Source organism: Rhinolophus sinicus, chromosome 1 (assembly GCF_057876585.1).
Source record: "Rhinolophus sinicus isolate RSI-liver-muscle chromosome 1, RSI-T2T, whole genome shotgun sequence".
Lineage (NCBI taxonomy): Eukaryota > Metazoa > Chordata > Mammalia > Chiroptera > Rhinolophidae > Rhinolophus > Rhinolophus sinicus.
This window is the reverse complement of record NC_142501.1, coordinates 90182159-90209610: the sequence shown is the minus strand read 5'-3', so window position 1 is coordinate 90209610 and position 27452 is coordinate 90182159. Positions and strand designations below refer to the sequence as shown.

General features: G+C 42.0%; 1 protein-coding gene and 1 pseudogene across 4 annotated transcripts in view; both read left to right on the top strand.

Moving 5' to 3' along the window:
* The window catches only part of TULP3 (TUB like protein 3), a 68181-nt gene that overhangs the window by 37043 nt on the left and 3686 nt on the right, over positions 1 to 27452 (top strand). For 2 of the 4 annotated variants that reach the window (XM_088801437.1, XM_088801433.1), the window contains 10 exons: positions 7340 to 7499; positions 8705 to 8881; positions 15056 to 15189; positions 15572 to 15766; positions 17981 to 18093; positions 18872 to 18986; positions 20642 to 20740; positions 21144 to 21315; positions 21869 to 21982; positions 24424 to 25045. In XM_088801437.1, coding sequence (XP_088657563.1) covers positions 7388 to 7499; positions 8705 to 8881; positions 15056 to 15189; positions 15572 to 15766; positions 17981 to 18093; positions 18872 to 18986; positions 20642 to 20740; positions 21144 to 21315; positions 21869 to 21982; positions 24424 to 24551 — 1359 coding nt within the window. In that variant the 5' untranslated portion in view covers positions 7340 to 7387 and the 3' untranslated portion in view covers positions 24552 to 25045. Of the gene's footprint in view, positions 1 to 7339; positions 7500 to 8704; positions 8882 to 15055; positions 15190 to 15571; positions 15767 to 17980; positions 18094 to 18871; positions 18987 to 20641; positions 20741 to 21143; positions 21316 to 21868; positions 21983 to 24423; positions 25046 to 27452 lie in introns of those variants that run through there. The other 2 variants (XM_088801429.1, XM_088801431.1) reach the window with 2 other exon arrangements.
* Positions 16755 to 17974, top strand: LOC148759122 (small ribosomal subunit protein uS5 pseudogene; annotated as a pseudogene).

Sequence of the window (27452 nt, the reverse complement as noted above, 5' to 3'; positions counted from 1 at the left end):
TGCCAGCATTTTTGTCTGAGAGAAAGCTGCCCCTCTCGCCTTTGTCCTGAAGCCAGACAAGTTCCTCCCTGAATGTCCCTGGCAACTTTCAAGCTGCTGCCCCAGCACTGGAGCTCAGAGCTAGTAAGTCTGTGCGTGGTCCCTGGGAACGCCTGGGACTCCAGCCGCCCTCCGTCTCCCTCAGCTACGCTCTCCACTGGTTTTCACAACCAGAAGTTGTAGGGACTTCTCTTCCCAGCGCTGGAACCCTGGGCTGGAGAACCTGGTGTGGGCTGGGACCCCTTGCTCCTCTGGGGGACCTCTGCAGCCGAGATATCCTTTCTGATTTTTAATTATCACACATAACGTCTCTGTCCCTCCTACCAGTCTTGAGTATGACCTTAGTTATAGGACTTCCGTTCAGCTAGACTTCAGGCGATTCTCAGTGATGGTTTTGTAGTTTAGTTGTAGTTTTGATGGGGTCATGAGAAGGGGCAAGCACAGCGTTTATCTACTCTGCCATCTTGACTGGAAATCTAATTATTTTATTGAACTAAGCCCTTTGATGGAAACTCCCCCATCTCCCCCATCTAATCTTTATTTCCTCGTTTATTTTGGCATCACCATTTGATATTTTGCCCTCAGGATAGTAGGGCATATTATGGGATTCTGCAGAAGATGGATTCTTTGACTTATTGTTCAATTTCAAGGAAATTGGGAAATGGAAGCTTTATTTTATGTGGCACTTAGAGCTCTGAAGGCCACATATTTTAATTGCATATGAAGGCATTGCTTCACTTCCTGACTTCCCTGACTGTCCCCTGGGTTCGTAAGGAGTCCTTTGTTTATGCAGCCTCGTTTAAAGCACTCTTAGCTTTTTAGGGAAGGTACAACATAAATGAAATATGAGTTGACATTGTTACATTGAAATTTAATTAGCACCTCTTTTCTCCCCCATCCATGTTATGTGAGGGTGATTAGAATATTAAATCAGGTGACAGTTTTCACCAAATTGCAGTTTGCCCATGTGTAAAGTTTAAATCTAGTTGTTTTTCCCCCTAAAGTTGTCAATAAAAGTGAGTTTGGTGTTGAAGGTGATAGAGAAAGTCTTCACCAGAGCATCGTGGCCAAGAATCTGGTTGGCCTTCACAGGTCTGAGAAGGTGGTTTTGTCAGTGAGCCTAGCTATAACATGGGACGTCTAGCTCTTTGGCTCCCCTCTTCTAGACCGCAAGCAGAATTATCCTTTGGCACAAACCGCACTAGTCTAACTCACAACAGTCTGTTATGAGAACTCTAACTCTTCCAGCATGCGTTCGTCTCCACGTAATTCTCCGTTCTTTGGAATATGATGCGTAAGAAGTTAAATTGAAAATTAGAAGTGTGGTTGGTAAGCAAAGAATCAGAGGAAACAAAATTAGATAGTGCTCAGGGACAGTTCCTCAAGGCCCTGAACAAGCCTGATAGGCTTTTTTGTGCTCAAAGGGAGTAAGATCCCTGAGTAAACAGCATGCTCTTGTCTACCAGGTTCAGCATTTCCTGTCTTGGACAGGCTGGATAAACTCTGTCAGGTTCTAGCTCTTTGGTTCCCCTTTTCTAGACCCCAAGCAGAATACTCCTTTTCTACAGAATGTTTCTTCTTTTCATATGTTAATAAAATGGACTAGCTGTAGCTTGTGTTTTTGTTTCCTCAATTGTTTCACAGTTATGAGACTATATGAAACGAAATACCTGTGGCCATGTAGATAAGATGTGGCAGTTTCTCATGTCTTTATACTTCATATTTACCATCTCTTCATGCAGGTTTCTTCTTACCCATTATACAAGACTTCTTAGTTTCTAGAAGAACCTTATCAGCAAGTTCTGTGGGGAGGACCTCACTATAATCTCCTGTGTATTTAGTGTCCCTGGTACATTAAGTTCTATCTATTCATATTAATTCATGAATCTCAAAATAATCTCAAAAACCCCAATGATTCCTTCCCAACTTGCTCTAAGTTCTCTTTTTATTCTTGATGGTATAGTCCATTTTTGGCACATTATCTTAGCTCCCCAGTCTTTTTCTTAATACAGTAAGTCCTCACTTAATGTTGTTGGTAGGTTCTGTGACTTAAAGTGAAGCAATGTATAGCAAAACTATTTTTACCATACTATTTTTACTCTTGATATAAACAAGAGTAAAATTGCTATGTATCCCATCAACATTATAACGAAATGATATTGAATGAAACGATGTTGTTCGAGGACCTACTGTAAACAAAGGTGAAAGGATAAAAATAGTTCTATTTCTTCTTTGTCTTCTGAATAATATCTGTGAGCTTTCATCAGTCTAGTTCAGGAAAAGCACATTTCCTTTTCTACCCATAGTCTTACCTCTTGGAGTAACTCTTCTTGTTAGTGGCACTTTTTAAAAGCAATATTAATGGAAAAAAGTAAATAGATGGCTTTTTGTCTAGGAAACAGTAAAGTAGGGTATAATATATTTACTTTTAAATCACGGCTTAATTTCTTAGCTTGGGACTTGGTATTTTCCTATTCTGAGATATCCCAGATTCATAATAAGTTCTGTATTATAAGCTCGTATTTGCCAAAGCTTAAAAATAGTATCCGGCGATACCAAGATGGTGCAGTAGGTAAACACTGCCCTTGTCCTTACCTTCTCTCACGACCACATCGAAATTACAGCTAATCTACATTATTGAGGGTCGCCTAAAATCTTGCTCAACTGAAGCCCTTTAACTAAGGACTTGCAGAAGAAGCCACCCCCAGACTGGTCGAAGGAGCAGAGATGCGTGTGACCATTAAAGATCGGGAGGGGTATTTAGGCTGTGGGGGGACACCGTGCCCTAGTGATTCGAGACACACCCAAGCCACTTCCAGTGGCTTTTTCATACAAACTTTCTGCTTTATCTCCTGCTGAAGGGTCTCTCAAAGGTCTCAGAACCCAGATAAGCAGCATCTGCTTGAGCATATCCTGTAGCTCTAGCTGAGCAGCCCTAAGCTGGCACTAGCGGCAGCCGGCCTTGGTTCACGGCTTGGCCTTTCAAGGCACTTCCAAGCATAGCACAGGCAGCAGCCATCTGCGGATTTCTTTGTGGCTCCTGCCTGGTGGCCTCGGGTGCGGGAAGGGCTGTGGCTGAACTTGACCTACAACGGATTCCCTCCAAGGTGGTCCTGGGGCTGGTACTCCCCACTAGCCAGCTTCAAAATGAGCTGGAGCATCACCCAGCCGCCTCCAAGGATGACACACCCAAGGGGCGTATTGGGCAGGTACCAGAGTCCTGCTGGGCTGATCCTGCTCCATAGGATCAGCCCCTGCACAACAACTCTTCCCCTGTAGTCAAGGCCAGTCCTCACAACCAGTGAGCCCAGGGTCAGCCCCTCACATTGATGTGCAGTTATCAACCAAGGCTCAACTACAAGAGGAGGGCACACACAACCCATACAAGGGACACACTTGGAGCGCGTGGTTCAGGTGACCAGAAAGACTGTGCCACTGAACCCCACAGCACACCTACTATGTAAGGCCACTCTACTAAGACCAGAAGACATAGCAGCCCTACCTAATCATAGAAACAAACAGGGAGGCAGCCAAAATGGGGAGACAAAGAAACATGTCCCAAATAAAAGAACAGAACAAAGCTCCAGAAAAAGAACTAAACAAAATGGAGATAAGCAATCTATCAGATGCAGAGTTCCAAACACTGGTTATAAGAATGCTCAGTGATCTCTGGGAGAACTTCAGCAGAGAGATAAGGAGCATAAAATTGGAGATGGAGGGGCGGCCGGATGGCTCAGTTGGTTAGAGCGCGAGCTCTCAACAATAAGGTTGCTGGTTCAATTCCTGCATGGGATGGTGGGCTGTGCCCCCTGCAACTAAAGAATGAAAATGGCAACTGGACCTGGAACTGAGCTGTACCTTCCACAACTATATTGAAGGGCAATGACTTGGAGCTGATGGCCCTTGGAGAAACACACTGTTCCCCAATAAAAATATTTTAAAAACAGGGAGATGGAAAACATGAAAAAGAAACACTCAGAAATAAAGGCTACAATAATGGAAATGAAGCATATACAAGGTCTGACATTTAAGTTTGTGAACTTGCCACTGTGCGCTTACATTGACAGCACTGTACATACAGCTCAGTAAGATTTCATAACCTTGGTAAATCAGTGTCTTACAGTGTGTTTGTGTTGACGTGTGGTGGTGTTTTGCTGAGTAACATTCATTATTATTGTTGCATGTTTTTGTGTGCTGTTAAAAGAATGAGCTTGAATTAGAGCAAGAAACAAACATTGAATTTCTTCTTAAACTTGCCAAGAGTGGAAGTGAAATCAGGAACATGATAGTCCAAGTTTATGGGGATAATGCCATGAAGAAAACAGCAGTGTACAAGTGGATTAAACATTTTTCTGAGGGAAGAGAACAAGTTACTGATGAAGAGCAGTCAGGGCAGCCAGTAACGAGCAGAACTGATGAAGACGTTGCAAAAATTTGTCAAATTGTGCATCGAAATCGTCGACTGACTATGAGTAGCATAGCAGACCAAGTAAACGTTGATAGAGAAACAGTTAGGAAAATCTTAACTGAAAATCTTGGCACCAGAAACGTGTGTGCAAAAATGGTTCCGAAGGAGCTCACCAATGAACAAAACAAAGGAGAGTTGACGTTTGTCAAGACATTTTGGAGAGGCAAAACGGTGTTTTGGGCTATGCTTTCACTGGTGATGAAACATGGGTGTACCAATATGACCCTGAAACAAAGCATCAAAGTGCACAATGGAAGTCAGCCAATTCACTACCAAAAAAGTTCTGCCAGCTCAAATCAAGAGTCAAAACGATGTTTTGATATCAGAGGGATTATTCATTATGAATTAGTACCAGTTGGACAAACAGTTAACCAAGTTTACTATTTGGAAGTGCTGAAAAGCCTGCGTGAAAAAGTTAAGATAAAAATGACCTGAACTTTTCTCCAACAATTCATGACTCTTGCATCACGACAATGCACCAGCTTACGTGGCACTGTCTATGAGGGAGTTTTTAGCCAGTAAACAAATAACTGTATTGGAACACCCTCCTTACTCACCTGATCTGGTCCCCAATGACTTATTTCTTTACATGAAGATGAAGGAAAGATTGAAAGGAAGACATTTTGGTGACTGACATTCAGGACATCAAAGGTAATACAACGATAGTTCTGATGGCCATTGCAGAGAAAGAGTTCCAGAATTGCCTTGAAGGGTGGACTAGGCACTGGCGTTGGTGCATAACTTCCCAAGTGGAGTACTTCGAAGGTGACCGTAGTGATATTCAGCAATGAAATATGTAGCACTTTTTCTAGGATGAGTTCGCGAACTTAATTGTCAGAACTCGTATTACAGGGAATCAGCAGTAGATTAGACTAAGCAGAGGATCCAACCAGTGATGTAGAAGATAAGGTAGCAGAAAACACCCAACTAGAACAGCAAAAAGAAAAAAGAATCCAAAAAATTGAGGAGAGTTTAAGGGACCTCTGGGACAACATCAAGCGTACCAACATTTGCATTATAAGGGTATCAGAAGGAGAAGGGAGAGAGCAAGAAATTGAAAACCTATCTGAAGAAATAATGACAGAAAACTTCCTTAACCTGGTGAAGGAAATAGACATACAAGCCCAGGAAGCACAGAGTCCCAAACAAGATAAATCCAAAGAGGCCAACACCAAGACTCATCATAATTAAAATGCCAAAAGTTAAAGACAGAGAATCTTAAAAGCAGCAAGAGAAAAGCAGTTAGTTTTCTACAAGGGAGCCCCCCATAAGACTGTCAGCTGATTTCTCAACAGAAACTTTGCAGGCAAGAAGGGATTGGCAGGAAATATTCCAAGTGATGAAAAGCAACGACCTACAATTAATATTACTCTCCTAGCAAATCTATAATTTAGAATTGAAAGACAGATAAGGAACTTCCCAGACAAGAAAAAGCTGAAGGAGTTCATCACCACCAAACCAGTATTACAAAGACTCTTAGAGGGACTTCTTTAAGATGGGAGGGGGGTTAAGGGTGGCTGAAAGGGGAAGGGATTGAGAAGTTGGTTGGTATACAGTTGTCATGGGAATGCAGGGTATAGCTTAAGGAATATAGTGAATAATATTGTAATAACTATATATGGTGCCAGATATGTCCTAGATCTATCAGGGTGATAGATGGGAATGGGGTTGGGGGCGGGGTGAAAAAGGTGAAGGCACTAAGAAATATAAATTGATAGTTAATACAATAGGGAGAATATAATCAACAGTGTTGTAAAGATCATGTAAGGTGCCAGATGGGCACTGGACTTATCAGGGGATCATGTCATAGACTGTAGATGCCTGACCAATGCATTATACACCTGAAGAGCTGAAGTAGAATAATACTGAATGTCAACTATAACTAAATGTATAGGTATATACAGTCGCTGGACATGGAGAACAACATAGGGAAGATAGTCGATGTTATTGTAACAGCCGTATAAGATGTCAGAGGGGTAGTAACTTGGTGGGTGAGTTATCACTTTATGAGCGGTCTAAGTGTCTAACTATTATGTTGCTTTGTACTCCTGAAACTAATAAAAAAATAATAATGTGGAAAAAAATAGTATATCTGTTAGTACCTTCCTTTCTATCTTGTTGGATTTTTTTCTCATAGTCTCTCATGCTTTTTCTCCTGCCTTTTCTTGCTACCATATTCTATATCTTGGTTTTATCCTTGGAGTTGATTGCTTTCTATTTTGAATGTTCCAATTGCTACTTTTTTTCCTTTTTTGCCCTTGCCCCTAATTTGTTGATTTCTAAATATGTAAAAAGGGGCAAGAAAGCAAAGCTTATTGCTCTTTTGCTAATTAAAACATGAAAATATTTGGGGTTAAGAAGATAAGTTTTATTTTTTTCTTTCAATTACAGAAGAAAAATTTAAAAATGTAGAAAACTAGAATAAGGAAAATAATCATTCATATTCTACCACCTAAAGAATATGGTTTTCTGTGTTCCTTTATCTTTTCCCCTGCGCATTTATGTTTACATAGTTTAAACTTGTGATCATGCATTGATAATAGTATCGTAATTACTATATATATTAAATAGACTTGGATCATGATCTCAGCTTGGGTAGGAATGCATTTGTGTCTGTCTCTATATCTGTCTATCTATCTATAGATTCATTAAGTATTTATTAAATGAAATGAGTGAATCCTTGCACCTATGTGGGCCTCAATTTTCTCATCTCTTAAGTGGGAAAATTAATTTACAAGAGGTTTTGTAAGGATCAATGAAACACTGTAAATGTAACAGGTAACTAGGACTGGTCATAACTCTCCTGGCTATAATATCACAATATTTTCCTAGAGAGCATTGCTGGAGAAGAGGCAGAGAAAAAAGCGCCTGGAGCCACTCATGGTGCAGCCCAATCCAGAAGCCAGGCTTCGCCGATTAAAGCCAAGAGCTAGTGAGGAGCAGACTCCTTTGGTGGAACCTCAGACCCCTCACAACGATGTCGTCCTGCAGGGTGTGTATTCAGGCAGCATCTCTGACTGCTGGCGTAGTTTTTACAAACCTTAGAGAAAGCAGGAGGCATCTTAGATGGACCAAAGAAACAATAATGGCGTCATTACTAGGCTACCTTCATAAATTATTATAACCAAATTCTGGGTCTTTGAGTTATAATAAAAGCAATGGTCTAATCAGTAGAAGATGCCTTAAATTTTATGTCCATCCGAAAGCTGTTGTTTTAGATGCCAAATGAATTAGTCCAGAATAGCCTATTTGAGGAGATTGTAGTCTTTTTTGTTTTTTTAAGATTTTTATTGGGGAAGGGGAATAGGACTTTATTGGGGAACAGTGTATACTTCCAGGACTTTTTTCCAAGTCAAGTTGTTGTCCTTTCAATCTTAGTTGTGGAGGGTGCCGTTCAGCTTCAAGTTGTTGTCCTTTCAGTCTTAGTTGTGGAGGGCGCAGCTCAGCTCCAAGTCCAGTTGCAGTTGCCAGTTACAGGGGGCACAGCCCACCATCCCTTGCGGGAGTCGAGGAATTGAACTGGCAACCTTGTGGTTGAGAGGACGTGCTCCAACCAACTGAGCCATCCGGGAGGCAGCTCAGCTCAAGGTGCCTTGTTCAATCTTACTTGCACGGGGCGCTGCCCACCATCCCTTGCGGGACTCGAGGAGTTGAACCGGCAGCCTTGTGGTTGAGAGCCCACTGGCCCATGTGGGAATCGAACCGGCAGCCTTCGGAGTTAGGAGCACCAAGCTGGCCCAGGAGCTTGTAGTCCTTGATTGTTACATCGTGGCATAGTTAATCTTGAAGCCAGGAGTAGGTAGAGAGCATCCATTCTTCCAATAGGTAGGACTGAAAGGATCATCTGAGATGATGGGGGGTAGAAGGAGGAATAGGGTTAAGAGCCTCTAAATCCATCCCCTAGAGCTATTGGCTTGGACAGGATTTGAATTTTGAAGGACCTGCTTTGTTTCATAGTCTCATTCTTAAGTTTCTAAAGACAATAATATCAAGTACATTTTATTTAAGTAAGAGTCAGAGCACATTAATAAAATGAACGCCGGTCCTGGATTACTCTGTTGACAAATGTACCCGTGGGTGTTAAGGACAGAGAAGTGAAATGCTTTGGGGCTTCTTTATTCTCATTATATACATCAAACCCATGTAGCTAAATGGTAGGTTATACTTTCTCTTTTTCCTTTTTCTTTTGGCCCGTAGGTATCGACGGCCCAGCTGCTTTCCTGAAGCCGGATGCTCAAGATTCAGAAACCAAACTTCATGTTATCTCAGTTGGCTCTTCTGCTACAGAAGAGGATACGGAAGGAAGTGTTGATGGGGAAAGCAGTTTGGACACTGCTTCCAAGCCAGATCTTCAGGAAATTCTCCAAAAACACGGTGAGGGTTGGTCATAATCTTCAGGCATTTAATCATCTTAGTCATTTATAATCTTTTCCTTTTCTGTCGTTTACATCATTGGTTAATAATCTAGGTGACTCAAAATTGCATATAATGTGGCTTAGGGCTTTACTGAGGTGACAATATTAGGTATCTTTGACATCTGAGAATTGGTTATTGTCAACAATAGTATTTATCCTATTGCTTCAGAAAAATAAGTCAAACATAAAATGAATGAAATGTAAAATATCAGCAGATTAGCTACTATATATGACTATTTCTTTCTTTTTGATATTTTTAGTTCCTACTCTCTTCCTTTGACAATGTTACCACTTTGCCTCCATTTCACAGTTTTATATTGATCTAGTGGTAAGGGGAGTAGCCATCTTAATGGGAACACAAATTGGATCAAAATATACTTAAGCTAATACTTTTTCCACTGGAGTCTGCTTTCTGCCAATTGGAGTTACCATTTCCATACATATTCCTGTATATTTCAGAGGCTCCTTTTAGTCTTTTATTCCTTCTTAGAAAAATAACTTTAGAGGAGAAGAAATTGATTGTCTCCTTTTCAGATGAGAAGACTGAAGCCCAATAATGAATAAATATTTATCAGCTGCCTACTTTGTAATAGGTAGGCATTGCTAGGTCCTGGGCTATATGAATCAGGATATTGTACCACAGAATATTAGAATAGATGTACATTCAAACACATGCATATATGAGGTGTGATAAAAAAAAAAAAAAAGAGTGAATGCTGTTGCCAAGTGCCATTCAACGGAAAGGCAGGGATCTTCCATATGGGAAGCGGCCCCTCGAACCTTAGTAACAGTGTGTGACAAGTTTCAACTTGTTCGGTGCAGTAAGTTGGGTGTGAGCTAGGGTTGGGAGAAGGTGTGTTTTAAAGTGTGCCATAAATCATCCTCCATTGTGACAACACTCCATGTCACACGTCACTTCTGGTACAGCAATTTCAAATAAAAACATTATGTGTGTCATCATCTACCTTATTCATTGGATCTGGCACCGTGCGACTTCTGGCTCTTTCCCAAAGTCAAAATGATTCAGGACATCGAGGCAGCCACAACAGCGCAACTAAAGACACTCACAAAAGAGGACTTCCAAAACTGCTTCAAAAAGTGGCAAGTACGATGGGATAAATGTGTTCGAAGCAAGGGGGATTAATGGCAATGTGTCTTTTACTATAATTTTTTGAAAATTTAAACATTCACCATATTTTTTTATCACACCTCATATTCGTTCATTTAGAAAATATGTGCTGAGTATATACTATATATTAGGCATTGTTCTAGGCACTTAGGATATGATAGTAAATAAGGTTCCTGCCGTCATGGAGTGTTTATTCTGATTGAGGCTCAATGCTTAAATTGAGGTTTCATGCACTTACATAGCCAACAGAGCATAGAGAAGGTTGCCTCGCCCAGAGTTGAAGGTTTGGGAAGCTTTCCAGAGAAAAGTGATATCTAAGCTAGAGCATGATGCAGGAAGAAGAGCTGGCCAGTGCTGAATGGCTGGAGCTGAGAGTAGGACGAGCTAAGGTTTGGAAGGGGAATGTGGAGAGATGAGCTTGGAGAGGTAAGTGGGCTCTTTTCTCAATTATATAGGACTTTATAGGCTGTATTAGGAATTTGGACTTTTATCTGAAGAGTAATAGGAACTGATGAGGGATTTTAAGCTGAGATATGATGTCATCAGACTTGGGCTATAGAAAAATTACTCTGCACCATAAAGAATGAATTGGAAGTTGGTCAAGTCTGGAAGCAGGAAAACGAATTAGTAGATGATTGGCTGATGGCCTGTCCTAGAGTTATAATGTGGTGTATGCAAGAGTAGAAAACAGGAGAAATAGAATTACACTGACAGGGCAATGAAAAAGGGACAAGAAAGAAAGGCATCAAAAGGAGGTGATGATGGGGGGCAGCCGGATGGATGGCTTAGTTGGTTAGAGTGCGGTGCTCTTAACAACAAGGTTGCTGGTTCGATCCCCACATGGGCTGCTGTGAGCTGCGCCCTTCACAACTAGATTGAAACAACTACTTGACTTGGAGCTGACGGGTCCTGGAAAAACACACTTAAAGTAAATTTTTAAAAAGTTTTTTTTTAAAAAAAAGGAGGTGATGATTAAGCTGAGCCATGAAGGATGCGTGTCCTGTGTGCTGGTGTCACGTGTGGAAGCAGCTGGACTCTGACATTTTGAATGTCTTTTGTATGTCAGGCATTTGGCATGTGTTATTTCAATTAATATCTATAACAGTACTTTGAGGGGTTTATACATATTAGTTTCTCCGTTTTACATATATGAAAATTAGTTGTCAGAGAGAGGCTGAGTCATTTGTCCTAGATCACACTGGTAGTCAGGTGGCAAACTTGGGCAGAAGAAATAACGTGTGCAGAGGTGTCAGGTGTGCAAACTGGAACCGATGACCAGAGTGTGGGGTGTGGCAGAGGCTGTGGAGGGAGCTGGGTTGGAGCCTGGCTCCGGAGCCGACTTGCTTGGTTTGCGCATCCAGTCTCCCACATCTGGCTGGGAAAGGGCAAAACCCCCTGACTTTTCTCTGCCAATTTCCCGAGTGTAATGAGAATGTGATCTTGGTACTTCCATATCACTTTACTGCCACTGTTATTGACAACAAAAGAAAAAGCAAAGAGAACTTTCAGTTTAACCGAAAGCTAATTTACTTACCCTAAGTTACCCAGCTAAATAATGGCAGACCTAGACTTTCTGATGCTTAGTCCAGTTCTTGATCCCTTACTGTACATACCAAGGTGTCCCCTTTTACCTGCCTTACTAAGTGACTGCTGTGTACTTTCTCAGACCTGGCCTTTCTGTGCCAGATGCATTAATGCCTTTCATGTCTCAGCAGGTTGCATCTTACTTAAAACCCACTCAGTGCTCTCTCTCGATTAAGATTTAAGAGGTGTCAGTTTGGCAGAGTATAACCCATAAGTGGGTCCAATTGGCTTGTCTTAGAACCTTGGGAGAAGTATTTGCTCTCCATCTTAAGACACATACTCACGTAAACTGAGTTCTTGGTATAAAAATGGCATTTGGAAACAGTATTAAGTGAAGATTCCCGTATGGTACTGAGATCCCAAGAGTTTCATGCCATTTTGCTACCAAACAAGGTTAATATTTTGCTTTATTTATTTTATTTTATTTTTTAAAGATTTTATTGGGGAAGGGGAACAGGACTTTATTGGGGAACAGTGTGTACTTCCAGGCCTTTTTTCCAAGTTAAGTTGTTGTCCTTTCTATCTTAGTTGTGGAGGGTGCCATTCAGCTTCAAGTTGTTGTCCTTTCAGTCTTAGTTGTGGAGGGCACAGCTCAGCTCCAGGTCCAGTTGCCGTTTTCTAGTTGCAGGGGGCACAGCCCACCATCCCCCGCTGGAGTCGAACCAGCAACCTTGTGGTTGAAAGGACGCGCTCCAACCAACTTAGCCATCCCGGAGCTCAGCGGCAGCTCAGCTCAAGCTGCCGTGTTCAATTTTAGTTGCAGGGGGGCGCTGCCCACCATCCCTTGTGGGACTCGAGGAATTGAACTGGCAACCTTGTGGTTTAGAGCCCGTGCTCCAATGAACTGAGCCATCCAGGAGGCAGCTCAGCTCAAGGTGCCTTGTTCAATCTTAGTTGCAGGGGGCAGAGCCCACCATCCCTTGCGGGACTCAAGGAGTTGAACTGGCAACTTTGTGGTTGAGAGCCCACTGGCCCATGTGAGAATCGAACCGGCAGCCTTCAGAGTCAGGAGCATGGAGCTCTAACCACGTGAGCCACCAGGCCGGCCCCCCAAAAAGTTAATATTTTAGAAAACAAAAGAAAAAATGTCCTTTACAAACCAAAGAATTATTTTATAGTAGCTTTATTGAGCTATGATTCACATACCTTACAATTCACCTATTTAAAGTAAACAATTCATTGGTGTTTATTCGCAGAGGTCTGCAACCATCATCAGTCAATTTTACAATATTTTCATGACTCCCAAATTTTTCATGACCTCATACCTGTTAGTAATCACTTCCCATTTCTCTCCAACCCACCCCCAGCCCCAGCAACTTCCCATCTTCTTTCCTTCCATCTGTGGATTGTCCTATTCCCGGTATTTCATACAAATAGAATCATATACTATGTGGTCCATTACGACTGGCTTCTTTCACTTAGCATAATGTTTTCAAGGGTCATCCATGTTGGAACATGGGTCAGTACTGCATTCCTTTTATTGTTGAATAACATTACGTTGTGTAGCTATGCCATATTGGATCTTTTCATCGGTTGATGGACATCTGGGTTGCTTCCACTTCTGGCTAGTATGAATGATGTTGTTGTGAACATTCATGTATAAGGTTTTGTGCGGAGACATGTTTTCACTTGAGATTTTCTAACTGGCCTTTGCCTTGTCATTGGGTGCCCTTGAGAAAAGCTAACACCAATTTTGTTAACTGTGTAAAAATAGATCGTCACTGTCCCTCATCTGAGATGGTTAAATGTGGGCAGGAAACGGTTTGGAGCAAAAAGCCACACTGCTTGTTGTTAAGTCTACTTATAAGTTCATGATTTGGGAGCTACTTTAACTGTTATTTGGAGTATAATGTCACCCTACAGACTAAGGAAAAAAGGGCTTTAGTTATGGTCTTAGCTGTGCCTCTTGCTCTTGGGCAAATGACTGTCACATGTAAATATGAGTGCCATACTTCCTTTCTAACATGCCTCACACTTTATTCAGTGTGTGTTCCTCTCCAGATATGTCCCATAAACAAATAAGAAACAAAAGACTACCAGTATCTCCTCCTCAAACTCATACAAATATGAGCATAAAATGAAAAAATAGTTTTTAATCAAATAGTTTTTAATTTTCTGTAAGAGGTGCTTCATAAATCCAAGGTAGTAGCATTTCAGATATTCCCAATTCGAATTAGTTAGACTGAAAGTGAACAAAATGCAGGGAAAAAAGGTGACTGATACAGAGAACAATGGATCATTGATTTTTTTATTGTGGTAAAAAATACATAATATACAATTTACCATTTTAAACATTTTTAAATGTACAGTTTTGTGGCATTAAATACCTTCTCATTGTTGTGCAACTATCACCACTACCCATCTGCAGAACTTTTTCATTATCCCCAAATAAAATCTGTACCCATTGAACGGTAAGTCCCCATTTACCTCCCTCCTGAGCCCCTGCCAAGCACCATGCTGCTTTCCTTCTCTGTGAATATGACTATCCTAGGGGCCTCATGGCGTCTAGGTACTAAGCGGAGTCGCGCAGTGTTTGTCCTTTTGTGTCTGGCTTGTTCCACTGAGCATCATGTCTTCATGATTCATCCATGTTGTGGCATGAATCAGAATTGCATTCCTTTTTAAGGCTGAATAGTATTCCATTGTATGTGTACACCACAATTTGTTCATCGGTTCCTTGGTGGATAGATATTTAGGTTGTCGCCACCTTTTGGCTATGGTGAGTAATGCTGCTCTGAATATTGGTGTACACGTATCTGTTTGGGTCTCTGCTTTCTTTTGGGTGTATCCCCAGAAGTGGAATTGCTGAATCATATGGTAATTCCATATTTAACTTTTTTAGGAACCACCATACTGTTTTCCACAGTGGCTGCACAATTCTACATTGCTACCAGCGATGCACAAGGGTCCTAGTTTCTCCAGGTCCTCACCAACAGTGCTTTCTGTTTTCTTTTTTTTTTTTTTTTTTGATAATAGCCATCCCAGTACTTGTGAAGTGGTATCTCGTTGTGATTTTGACTTGGATTTCCCTAATGACTAGTGATGTTGAGCATCTTTTCATGTGCTTAATCTTAATGTTTATTCAAGCCTTTACCCATTTTTGAATTGGGTTGTTTGTTTTGTTGTTGTTGAGTTGTAGGAGTCTTCATATATTAATCCTTTATCAGACATGATTTGCAAATACTTTTTCCCATATACATAATGTTTTAAAGAGCTAAATTACGGTGGCAGCAGTGGGAAAGGAAAATAGGATGTATCTGAGTGAGATTATGAAGAAAGAATTGTCAAAATTTGGATAAAGTAACTGTGTTTTAAGTCAGAATAGCTTGGCATGTTTTAAGCAAGAAAATTAAAATTCTCTTTGGTTCAAAGATTTCTTTTTTAAATAAGGTTTGTTGACAATTCTTCCTTCGCTGCCAGGTATCTCAGGTAGTTTGAACTTTGATGAGGAGGAGACTGATGGAGAGGAAGAAGAAGGAAAAAAATCAAGATCTCAGTCACCACATTCAGAGGCAGAGAAACCCGATTCTACCTCCAGCCAGAAATCAACCATAGTATGTAGTTCTGAAACGTCTTCCTTTGGAGTTAACGTAACTATTTCCCAAGTATATCTTCAGCATTTAAATACCATTACTGAATGAGGTTGCTTCAAAAGATTTAAGCTCAAATTTAAAGTGCATGACCTGTTAATTTCTTGTGTCTCAATCCAGCTATTGTGAAACTCTGTCCCATTTCTGTTCTTAGTGCCTTCATTATTCCCAACGTTCATATGCTTATTTAACTTCTCAGAGTTTCCCCTTGTTTTGTCAGAAGACTGAAGACATAGGGTTAAATCAGTAAGTTATTTTATCCATTAAGTGTTTCTCAAACAGAATATGAGGGTTCTGACCCAAACCCCTCTCGCCCCCCGTTGCTCATGTGTGACTGTTGTTTCAGGATACTGGAGCTTCCGGTACCGCAGCCCAACCTGATAACCAGCTGGGAGAAGTAGAGAATTTAGAGGACTTTGCTTATAGTCCTGCCCCTCGAGGCATCACAGTCAAGTGTCGGATAACCAGGGATAGAAAAGGCATGGATCGGGGTCTCTTCCCTACTTACTATATGCACTTGGAAAAGGATGAAAATCGGAAGGTATGAGAATTGATTCTTAAGACAGATCTTGAGAGACAGGGGAAGAATGTTGTGAGGCCAGATTGTTGATGGGTCTCATGACAGGGGAATAGCACTGGTGTTAGACCAAGGCAGCCAGAAGTAGACTGTACTTATTAATTGCCAGGTGCTGTGCTCTCACTGTCTTCCAAGAGCTCATAGTCTAATAGGCAAAATCTACCCCCACCCCAAAGAAAAGAGTTTCATCCAGAATGTAAGAAAATGGAAGGGAATATTTGAATATAATTATGTTTACCTCCGTCCCTTTTTTGGGGTCAGGGTTGCTGCTGTGTGTTCTTTGGCTCTTATTTTTACTTTAGGAGAACGTGACACTGGAAGAAAGAGAGCAAGTTTTAGGGACTGGGAGGAATTGGAAATGTTTTACAGAAGAGCATACAAGTGAAATGTCTGTTTCTCATCCCAGAAATTCTAATCTACTTTGTACATAAGTTTGAGACAATTTAATACTTGGTAATGAACAGTGTATTTTGTATTGATATCAGGTCTAAGTGGGTGATTTTAAGAGCCTACAAATGAGATGATGATAGTAGATATCATTGTTATTAGAATCACTGTTTATTGATTGTTTACAGTGTGCCGGACATGTGGTAAGTGCTTTATATATATTGTCACCTATAATCCTATGACAACCTTGTAAGATAGGATTTATATCCCTGCTTTATGGACAAGGTAACTGGGGCTTAGTGATATAACTGTCCCAAGTCACACTAATAAGTGGCAGCCGGATTCAAACCCATACCTGTCTGGTTCTAATGTCCCCCGTTAGCTACAACCATTCCTCTGCCCTAGTATTGTCCAAATCCAGTAGGGTTTAGGAAGGACGCATAAATATGAGAGTATTCACATCACTGAAGTCACAAGGGTGATAAAAACAACAAAATACAAAGAACAAAAACAAAAACCCAGCAAAATACGAAAAACAATGTTGGGAATGCAGTTGCAGCAAAGAATGGGAAAGGTAGGTATTCAGGATCCTGTCTCCTAAAGTTGGAAAGACTCTTATTCATGGAATTGGATGAAGCTTTTTTAAAAAGTCACTGGAGGTTTTAGCGATAAAGTTGTAAATAATTATACAGAGAACCAATCCAGCAAGTTTAGAAAAGTTGTACAGTAGGGAAACCCTGACAGTGAATTCTGAGAAGCATAATGAGAGTTAGGAAAAGGAATAAAGACCCAGAGATTGGTCTTCTCTGAGGAAACACCACATGGCAGATGGCTCCAGGGCTGTGACAGGGAGAGACCCCCGGGCACCCTGGTGGAGGCCTCGGTGGCCTCTCTCCGGGTGGGGGTCGAGGCTGCAGAGCGCGTGGAGGCCAGTCTGAGGACAAGGAGCAGATGCCCTTCACCGAGCGGGCCGCCTGGTCAAAGACGCGATCAGGTCCCTGGAGGAGATCTGTCACTTCTGCCTGCCCATCAGGGAAGCTGAAATTCTTGGTTTTTGTCCCTGGGGGCGCCCCTCAAGGATAATGTTTTGAAGATTATATCCATGTGAAAGCAGACTCATGCTGGCCAGCAGATCAGGCTCAAGGCATTTGTCACCATTGGAAATTACAGTGGACGTGTTGGTCTGGGTATCAAAGGCTCCGAGGGGGACGCCACTGCAATCGGTGCGGCCGTGATGCTGGCCCGTCTCCCCGCAGCCCTGATGCAGCAGGACTCTTGAGGGAACAAGAGTGGCAAGGCCCAGACTATCCCTTGCAAGGTGACTGGCCACTGTGGCTCTGTGCTGGTGGCCTCATTCCCTTCACCAGGGCAGTGGACCCAAGAAGCTGCTGCTCATGGATGGTATCGAGGACTGCTACACCTTAGGCCGGGGCTGGCCTGCCCCCCCGGGCGACTTTGCCAAGGCCGCCTTTGATGCCATCTCTAAGAGCTGCTGCTGTCTCACCCCCGACCTCTGGAAGGAGACCATGTTCACCAAGTCTCCCTGTGAGGAGTTCACTGACCATCTTGTAGAGACCCACACTCCGTGCAGAGGACACAGGCTCTATGTGGCCACCACATAGTTTTATACGAGAAGAATAAAGTGAATCAAGTCTGTTTTTTAAAAAGAAAAAGATTTGACGGCTTGGTACATGATAGACACTTGCTAAACATTTGCTAAGTGAATAGATACGAGAAACCATGGCGAGTCTCTTGACTTCATGTGTGACTGACATTTTTTTCTTTTTCCAGATATTTCTGCTGGCAGGGAGAAAGCGGAAAAAGAGCAAAACATCCAACTACCTTATTTCCACTGATCCAACAGATTTGTCTCGTGAAGGTCAAAGTTATATTGGCAAACTCAGGTGAGGGCAGCCTTGTATCACTGTCCTATTCTTTCAGATGCTTTTATTCCTATTGTAAAAAATAATACAAATGGAGCCACTTTAAAATGGAGCTGGAGCTGCCATCCCAGAGGAACTGCCTTGTATGTCTTATGCCTCAAACCTTTGGAATGTTAAAACAGGGCAAAATAACCTTTGGACTGAGCCTAAAGCAACATTTTGTCCCAAAGAACTGTTTGCAAGGATAACAAGAAAGCAGATATTATGACTACTGGACTGATGACTACCAGACTAAAAATTAAAAACATTGTTTAGAATTAGTGTCACTATGTTAGCTTTACTGCACCAATAGAGACGCCTTTTTTCTATTGCTGTGATTGTTTCCCTTCCCTTTCTCACAAACACCCCTTGCCTTTGTCTCCTCATCAGAACACTACTTGGGTTTCTGCCTGAATCAATGCTTCCTGAATAGCTATTATTTTTTTATCTCAAATACATTTTTGTTGCCTCTCACTTTGGCCTTTTATTTTTACGTTAACACTGTACTTTCAGAACAATCCATATTTTTTCTACAGTGAGCATGTGTTGATGTTGCAATCTAAAGAAAAAACATTAAAAGAAAATCTAAGTCCTTTCTTTGTTTTAATGAGAGATCTTTGAAAAAGTGATGGTGAACATTTAGACATTTGGAGAACAAGCAAATAGGCTTCCACTGTCACATACTTGTACCTCTCCCAGATTGTGTTTGTGTAAGAGAAAATAAATGGATCTTTATGGTGTCTTTTTCTTTTCACTCTAGGTCCAACCTCATGGGGACCAAATTTACAGTTTACGACCATGGTGTCAGCCCAGCCAAAGCCAGAGGTCTGGTAGAAAAGACCCATACCCGGCAGGAGCTGGCAGCCATCTGTTACGTAAGAGCCGAACTCCTAACATGCTCTTTCTTAATCTCCCATGTCCTGCTGGCACTTCTAACTTAACATGACCAACTCTGAACTCATAAACTTCCCTCCCAAGCCTGAATCTATTTCTGCGATCCCCTTTTCTGTCACTGGTATCATTTTCTCTAAATATTCAAGTTTTCATTTTTTATGAATTGCCAAGTTATTTTTTTACTGTTTTAAGATGTCTTGCCTATCTGCTCTTCTCTCTTCCTAATGCCATTGTATTAACCCAGACTTTCATTCCTTCTTACCCACTGGCCAGAGGTTACAATAATTAGAAACTGATATCTCTGCTTTTAGTCCTTTCCTACCTGCTGCCAGATGAATGTTCCTAAAACAGAGCTCCAGTTGATCCCACCGTGCTCCTCACTGTGTGCAGATAAAAGCCCTGACACATTAGTCTTTCCTTTCTGGCTGTTCTGGGGCGCTCTCCCCATCCTGTTCCCATCGTTCTAGCCCCAGTAGCCTCTTGTCATTCCTTTGCTGCACCATGACCTTCCCTCACCCAAGAGCCTCCCCCCGCCCTTTGCCAAGTCACCCAATGTCTTTCTGGACCACTAGATGTGGTTGGCATTCCTGTGGGTACATCCCCACGGCATCCTGTGCTTCCTCTTGGACCCAGGTTATATTACTAACCTCATCAACATGAACCTTCTCCACCTGTTTGTAAACTCTTACTGCTATATCCACAGGGACACGGGGCCTGGCGTGTAGCTGGCATTCAGAGGGTTGTTGAGGAAAGGAAAGCAAGAAGGAATTAACCCAACTCACCTGTGCTTGATCCCAAAGTCTCAACATTTCTTAAGTTGGAATTAATCTCATTATTTCATTCCTGTGAGATTTTATCTAAGTGACTGAGAACCATTTGACATAACACTTTATAATGTATAGTATTTTTCTCTTAGCTTCAGAGTCAATGAAATATTTTAGCTATGCATGACTGTCGTGTGTGTATATGTACATGAATACACACACAAACATATATCCACCTCCTTAATGTGCTTATTTTGTTCCTGTATAATCTGCCTAACTTGACAGGTATTTGAGGTGTTTGCCTCCTGAATCAGCCTGTGGAATTTACGCGTAATTCTCATTGTAGATCACATAGTGCCCTGTCCTCACGGGAAGTAAATATGTATTGATGATGACAAGATTGGACAGTTTGCTCATAGTTGTCTCGAAGTTCACTTAAGATTAAAGAGTAAGAGTCAAGTTTCAAGCCAACAGAATCTAATTTAAATTCAAGTGTTCAAATTAGGTTTAAAAAGAGGTGTAGCATCACTTTCCTGTCTTGGTTCTCTGTCTCTCTTTAACTACAGTACTAACAAAATAGCTTTTAGTGCTCTTGACGTTGTCAACATTTTACATGGCCAAGAAAGTCTGTGTCAAAAATGGGGACTCAGGACGGCTAGTTCGCTCAGTTGGTTAGAGCGCGGTGCTCTTAACAACAAGGTTGCCGGTTCGATCCCCACATGGGCCACTGTGAGCTGCGCCCTCCACAACTACATTGAAACAGCTTGACTTGGAGCTGATGGGTCCTGGAAAAACACACTAAAAAAAAAAAAAGAATGTGGTCTCGTTTTCCTTTCTGTTTCCAAGTCCTGTCTTATTTTCCTACTTTCCAGGAAACAAATGTGCTTGGATTTAAAGGTCCCAGGAAAATGTCTGTGATCATTCCAGGGATGGACATGAATCACGAACGGATCCCATTTCGGCCACAAAATGTGAGTAGGAACATATTTAATCAGCAAAAGGCTCCAAAGGACAAGAATACAATACAGAAGAGATAAACCCCCAAATTACTGATTCGCCCCGAGCCCAGGCTGGCGTGTTGCTCATTCTCTGCTTTCGGAGACCGTCACTCTACAACCTCAGCGTAAGTGCAGAGGCAGAGCAGTTGCCGAAGTGCTTGATTTTGCAGCCACTTAGTCCACAGAGAGAAACTAGATCATCTGTAGGAATCAAAACAAGAACAAAACTGGCTTAATTTTTGGCTTTCTTTATTTCTGTTTTCCCTTTTCTGAAATGGAGAAAACACTCCCCTACTCCACCTTCTGCCTCACGGAGTTGAGAACACATAGGTTTTTGTGGTTCTCAGTACAAAGTAATGATTTTACTTTTGAACAGGACCATGTGAACTTGCTTTCCAAATGGCAAAACAAAACCATGGAGAACGTGATTGAGCTGCACAACAAAGCGCCTGTCTGGAATGATGACACTCAGTCTTATGTACTGAACTTCCATGGTCGGGTCACTCAGGCGTCTGTGAAGAACTTTCAAATAGTCCACGAAAATGACCGTAAGCCCACAGGAAGGGCCAGGTGGGAAGGGGAGGAAGGAGGTTCTTACACGGTGGGAAGCGAGCATTTCCTATCATTGATAGTCTGTGTTCAGGAGAGGGTTATTTAAGAAACGATTTCTTTGGAAAGACAAAACACCAGTTTTACGGTAAAACTGCTGAACCACTATGTTGAGGAGGACAGGAGAGTGAGAGATTTCTTCCTGTGGCCAGTCAGAGAAGTCTTAGGCCAGGCTGTTTGGGAAACAAATGCAAATGCCCTCACTCAGTAAAGGGTCCTTGGCGCCCACAGGCCGTGCCACTCTCGACTCTTCTCTTACCCTTTCATGCTGCTGGTCAGGAGTGTTCCCCATTCTCTGTAGTTGAGAGGAGTCATAATAGAAGCCTTGCTCATGGTTAGCAGACAGTGTTGTTAATGCCTCTTTCCATTTGTATAAAAGTTTCCCACTTTAAAGAGACCTGCTGTTTCTGACCTATTTGGAGGATTTTTTTTTCTGTACCTTAACAGGCTTTTCCCCAGTATCTTCTAACATCCTATTTTCTTTGTTTCTAGCTGACTATATCGTCATGCAGTTTGGACGTGTGGCCGATGACGTGTTCACCCTGGACTACAACTACCCGCTGTGTGCGCTGCAGGCCTTTGCCATTGGGCTTTCTAGCTTTGACAGTAAGCTGGCGTGTGAATGAGACCCGGGCACGCACGGAGCTGGGCTGCTCACCACAGACCCTCGGGAGCAGGCAGTGGCCTCCCTCTGCCCTCGCCCTAACATGTGATTCCTGAATGGATGTATGTGTACTAAACACATACGTGTGTGTGTATGTATGTGTGCACGTAGGTATGTGTACACACACACACACACACACACACACACACACACACCTCTTCTCTGGTGTCACAGACATGGTCCAGAATTACAGTTGAACTGAGGTGAGAGATAGTCAAAGCACAGGGAGGGTCTCGTCCAGGGCACACCGGTGACTCCTGAGGTTATCATTGCCTAATAGAGTCTGTGCCTCGAGAGTCAGACTCCCTATGCTTGGCAACTTGCAGCTAGAATCAGGTTCTAATGATTAAATACTTGGGTCTCTTGTCTTGAAGACCTTTTCAGAGAGGGACAGTTCCCAAAATTGCCTTTAGTCTCCAGGTCTGCACACCTTTTCCACAAATGGCCAGGTAGTGTTTCTTAAAACTACTCTGCTCTGTCATTGTACTGCAAAGGCAGCCGTAGCCGATTCGTGAGCAAAGTGTGTGGCTGTGTGCCAGTGGATATTTATAAAACCAGGCAGCAGGCCAGGCTTGGCTGGTGGGCTGTCATTTGCCAGCCTCTGCTTCGGGTATGTCTCTATCATTTCTGGACTTGGGCTTCTTCCCAAATGGGCCTGTGGTCACGAGATGGTACGAGTGGGGAGTGGATTATCTCTGGGAAGCAACAGTCCTACAGATTGGATCCAAAGAGACACTCGGCTGCATTCACTGTTATGGAGTGTTGCCTTGTTTTGGTGACAGTGGTTTTTAGAGTATCATCTACCACCAGGACTGGGAAGCCCCAAGCCCGTGATCATTTTGAGTCCACGCAGGTGGCTTAATTCTGCTATCCTCCCCAGCTTACCCATGGGAGAAGGCGATGTCAGCTACTTCACCTACCCTACGAGAAGAGCTAGTGCCCACTGGGAAACAAATCTAGCATTGTCTTTATCAGAAGGATTGTGGTGTTTGTTTCTTAGAGCGAGCTTGTTGTCCCCTTGGGGCTTAGAAGGTACTGATGTCATAGGGCCCCACCTCCCATTCTTCCCCCAGGGCAGATTGGCTGGCACCAATGTCAGTCAAAGTGGCTATGGCCACATTTGTAATCAATGAAGTGAGACTTTTTTATAATTGTCTTAATTTTGGTTTAGACTGAAAGCATAAACTGAAGAGATTGACTTTAGTTAAGACTAAGAATAGTTTGACAGTTGCCTTCACTCTCAGCCCAGGAGTGCCTCCCACAGCTGTGTAATTACAGAGCTGTTAGTATAGAGGGACACACACACCTGTAGACCATGGAAGAAGTAAGAGATCATTACATATTGAAATTGTCATTGTCATGATCAAGAGCAGTGTCAGGACAGTCTTCAGTGAGGACCAGCGAGCTGGCTCTTGAAATCTGCAGACCTTGTTGGGCAGAGCTCTGGGCCTTTCTCCCTGATAGCAGTATTGTTAGCTCCCTGAAGCCTGGGTCACTGGTACAGATCAAGTTCCAGTCACTTTTCCTCACAGATTGTGAGAGTTTTGCTGAGTCGTTCAGATGATTAGCATCTCCCAACAAATCATGACGCTGCTCTCAGTTCAGCAGTCTCAGAGTGTGTCAGAACCTGGAGAATCCAAGAACTTTGTACGGCTGCATCCAGCATCGTTCAACCCCCAAGCCGTTGTGCACTGAGCTGTTGACCAGCGCGGGTCAAGAGAGCAGTGGCTGTTGCTGCATTCGATTTCCCTTCTGTGGACTCTCCTTTTGTCTCGGCCTCCTCTCGTTCCTTGCTCCCCACCAAATAGCAGTGTGAGGGAAGGAGACCTGGGAGATAAGAAGACCCTTTGCTCCTTCCCTACTGGCAAGTGCAACCTGCTTTGTTTTGACACGATTGGTTTCCATCTCAGGCATGCCTCCCATCAAGTGCCTCATTTCTAGAAGTGCCCAAAGCCCCTCAGACCTCCGGTTCCACCAGCCTGATGCACTGTCCGATAAGCTACCCTGCTTGAAAACAGAAAGCTGTCCACTTGTCTCCCAGTACAGGAGATGACAGCGTCTGGGGAAGGGGAGTATCGTGGGCCGACTGGATCTAAGCCTGCTTCTTCCTGCTCGCTCCGGCTCAGACAAGACATATATATATATATACCCAGCTTTATAGACTTACTGCTTGAGTGTGTAGATGATTGATTTTATATAAGTCATATTTATACCTTTTGTATGCTATAGAAATAAAACATAATTTATATAAGAATGGGAGTGGCACCTTTCTTTGCAAAGCCCCACCCCTCACACAGTTCTGTAATAATTTTCATAACGTGGCTACATGGAACTGTTCAGTTCTTTGAAGCCATGGAAGTGTCACCATAAGCTTTCATCCCAGGGTCGAACCAGGAGCCTGAGAAGTCTGATTCCGGAGACTGCCTAGACTCCCCACACACATTTTACCAAGAGTTCTGGAAGGATGACGGAGCCAAGAGGCACGCAGAGAGAGGGCTGCAGAAGGATTGACCTGGATGCCTGCACTGGTCAACCTTCTGGGTCATCTTTCCTGGTACTCCTTACTGATTCAGCAGAAAAACAAATACCTCCTAGTGAAAAAGACCCTGTCTCTTACCATTAACTGTTCAGGTTTTAAAGCTACCTTATATGGACAAGTTGAAAGAAGTATGCGTTCACAAGTATGCGTTTATTTACTGGGCTTTGCTGCTCTTACTAGTGTGATACTCACAGTGATGAGTCACATGGAAAGAAGCAGGAGGAGCCTAAAACTCATGGTGAGAGCTGGAGTCAGGGTTTACTTCTTACAGCTTGATTTTGCTTTTCACATTCTTTGTGGCTAAGATGCATGGCTGGCCAAACAAGTTATTTGTGACATAGTTTTATTCATGTTTCAGTGACCAGAAATAATATCAATAGTCATTGACATGAAAGATATCATTAAGTATTATTTTAAAAAATCTAAAACAGATCTTGCAAAAGGCTTTTTAAAAAAAATTTTATTAAGTTTCAGGTGCACAAGACAAAGCAATACTTAGACGTTTATCATTTATATCCCTCCCACTGTGTGAACCCCCCTCCCCCCACCCACTATCCCTCTGACATCTCATAGAGCCATTACATTTCCACTGTCTCTATTCCTAATGCTGTACTCCGCTTCTTGTAAGTATATACATACATATATATATATACATATATATATAAAATTATAGTTGGCATTCATTATTGTTCAGCTTCAGGTGTACAGTGCAGTGATCAGGCATCTACATCATCCCTGAGGTGGTCTCCCTAATCAGACAAGTGTCCATCGGATACCCTACAAAGTCTTTACATTATTGATTACGTTCCCCAAATTAATTTCAAAACCCCGTGGCCATCTTGTGGTTACCGACTGCTTTCTAATCCCCTCACTTTCCCCCTTATCCCCACCCCCCCGCCCATCTAGCAACCCTCAGTTTTTCCTCTATGTCTCCAAAACTGTTTCTGATTAGTTCATTCACTTATTCTTTTCTTTAGATTCCGCATATAAGTGAGATCATATGGTATTTGTCTATCTCTCTCTGACTTATTTCACTTAACATAATGTTCTCTAGGTCCATCCATGTTGTTGCAAATGGTAAGATTTCTTTCTTCTTTATGGCGTAATACTCCATTGTATAAATGTACCACAGTTTCTTAATCCAGTCGTCTACTGATGGGCATTTCGGTTGTTTCCAGCTCTTGGCTATTGTGTATAGTGCTGCAATAAACATAGGAGTGCATAAAAATTTTTGAATTGGAGTTTTGGATTTCTCCGGATAGATACCTAGGAGTGGGATTGCTGGATCATAACGTAGTTCCATTTTCATATTTTTGAGAACTTCCATACTGTTTTCCATAGTGGCTGCACCAATCTGCAATCCCACCAACAGTGCACCAGCATTCCCTTTTCTCCACATCCACGCCAGCACTTGTTGTTTGTTGATTTATTGATGATAGCCATTTTGACTGGGGTGAGGTGGTATCTCATGTGGTTTTTATTTGCATTTCTCTGATGGTTAGTGAGGTTGAGCATTTCTTCATATGTCTGTTTGCCATCTGTGTGTCCTTTTTAGAAAAATGTCTTCATATCCTCTGCCCATTTTTTAATTGGGTTGTTTTTTTTGGAGTTGAGTGAGTTTTTTGTAAATTTGTGATATTAACCCCTTATCAGATATATCGTTGGCAAATATTTTTTCCCATTCAGTAGGATCCCTTTTTGTTTTATTGATGGTTTCCTTTGCTGTGAAACAACTTTTTAGTTTGATGTAATCCCACATGTTTGTTTTTTCTCTTACTTCCCTCGCGCGAGGGGATATATCAGTAAAAATCTTACTCCGGGTAACGTCTGTGAAGTTTCTTCCTATATTTTCTTCTTGGAATTTTATGGTTTCAGATCTTACATTTAAGTCTTTAAGCCATTTTGAATTTATTTTTGTATATGGTGTAAGGAGTTGGTCCAGCTTCATTTTTTTTGCATGTGTCTGTCCAGGTTTCCCAGCACCATTTATTGAATAGACTGTCTTTACCCCACCGTACATTCTTGCTTCCATTGTCATAGATTAAATGGCCATATAGGCATGGATTTATTTCTGGACTCTCTATCCTGTTCCATTGATCTGTGTGTCTGTTTTTATGCCAGTACCATGCTGTTTTGATTACTGTAGCCTTGTAGTATAATTTGATGTCAGGTATTGTTATACCTCCCACTTTGTTCTTATTTCTCAAGATTGCCGAGGCTATCTGGGGTCTTCTATGGTCCCATATAAATTTTAGGATTATATGTTCTATTTCTGTGAAAAATGTCATTGGTAGTTTGATAGGAATTGCGTTGAATATGTATATTGCCTTAGGCAGTGTGGACATTTTAACCATATTAATTCTTCCTATCCATGAACATGGTATGTGTTTCAATCTATTTGTATCTTTCATTTCTTTCTTCAGTGTCTTATAATTTTCTGAGTACAGATCTTTTACTTCTTTGGTTAAATTTATTCCCAGGTATTTTATAGTCTTTGGAGCAATTGTAAATGGGATTGCTTTTTAAATTTCTCCTTCTGATGTTTTATTATTGGTATATACAAATGCAACTGATTTCTGAATATTAATTTTGTGTCCTGCTACTTTACTAAGTTCATCTATCAGCGCTAATAGTTTCTTGGTGGAGTCTTTAGGGTTCTCTCTATATAGTATCACATCATCTGCATATAATGACAATTTTACTTCCTCCTTACCGATTTGGATGCCTTTTATTTCTTTTTCTTGTCTGATTGCTGTGGCTAGAACTTCCAGCACTATGTTGAATAGAAATGGAGAAAGTGGGCAACCTTGCCTTCTTCCCGATCTTAAGGGGAATGGTTTTAGCTTTTCCCCATTGAGTATGATGTTAGCTGT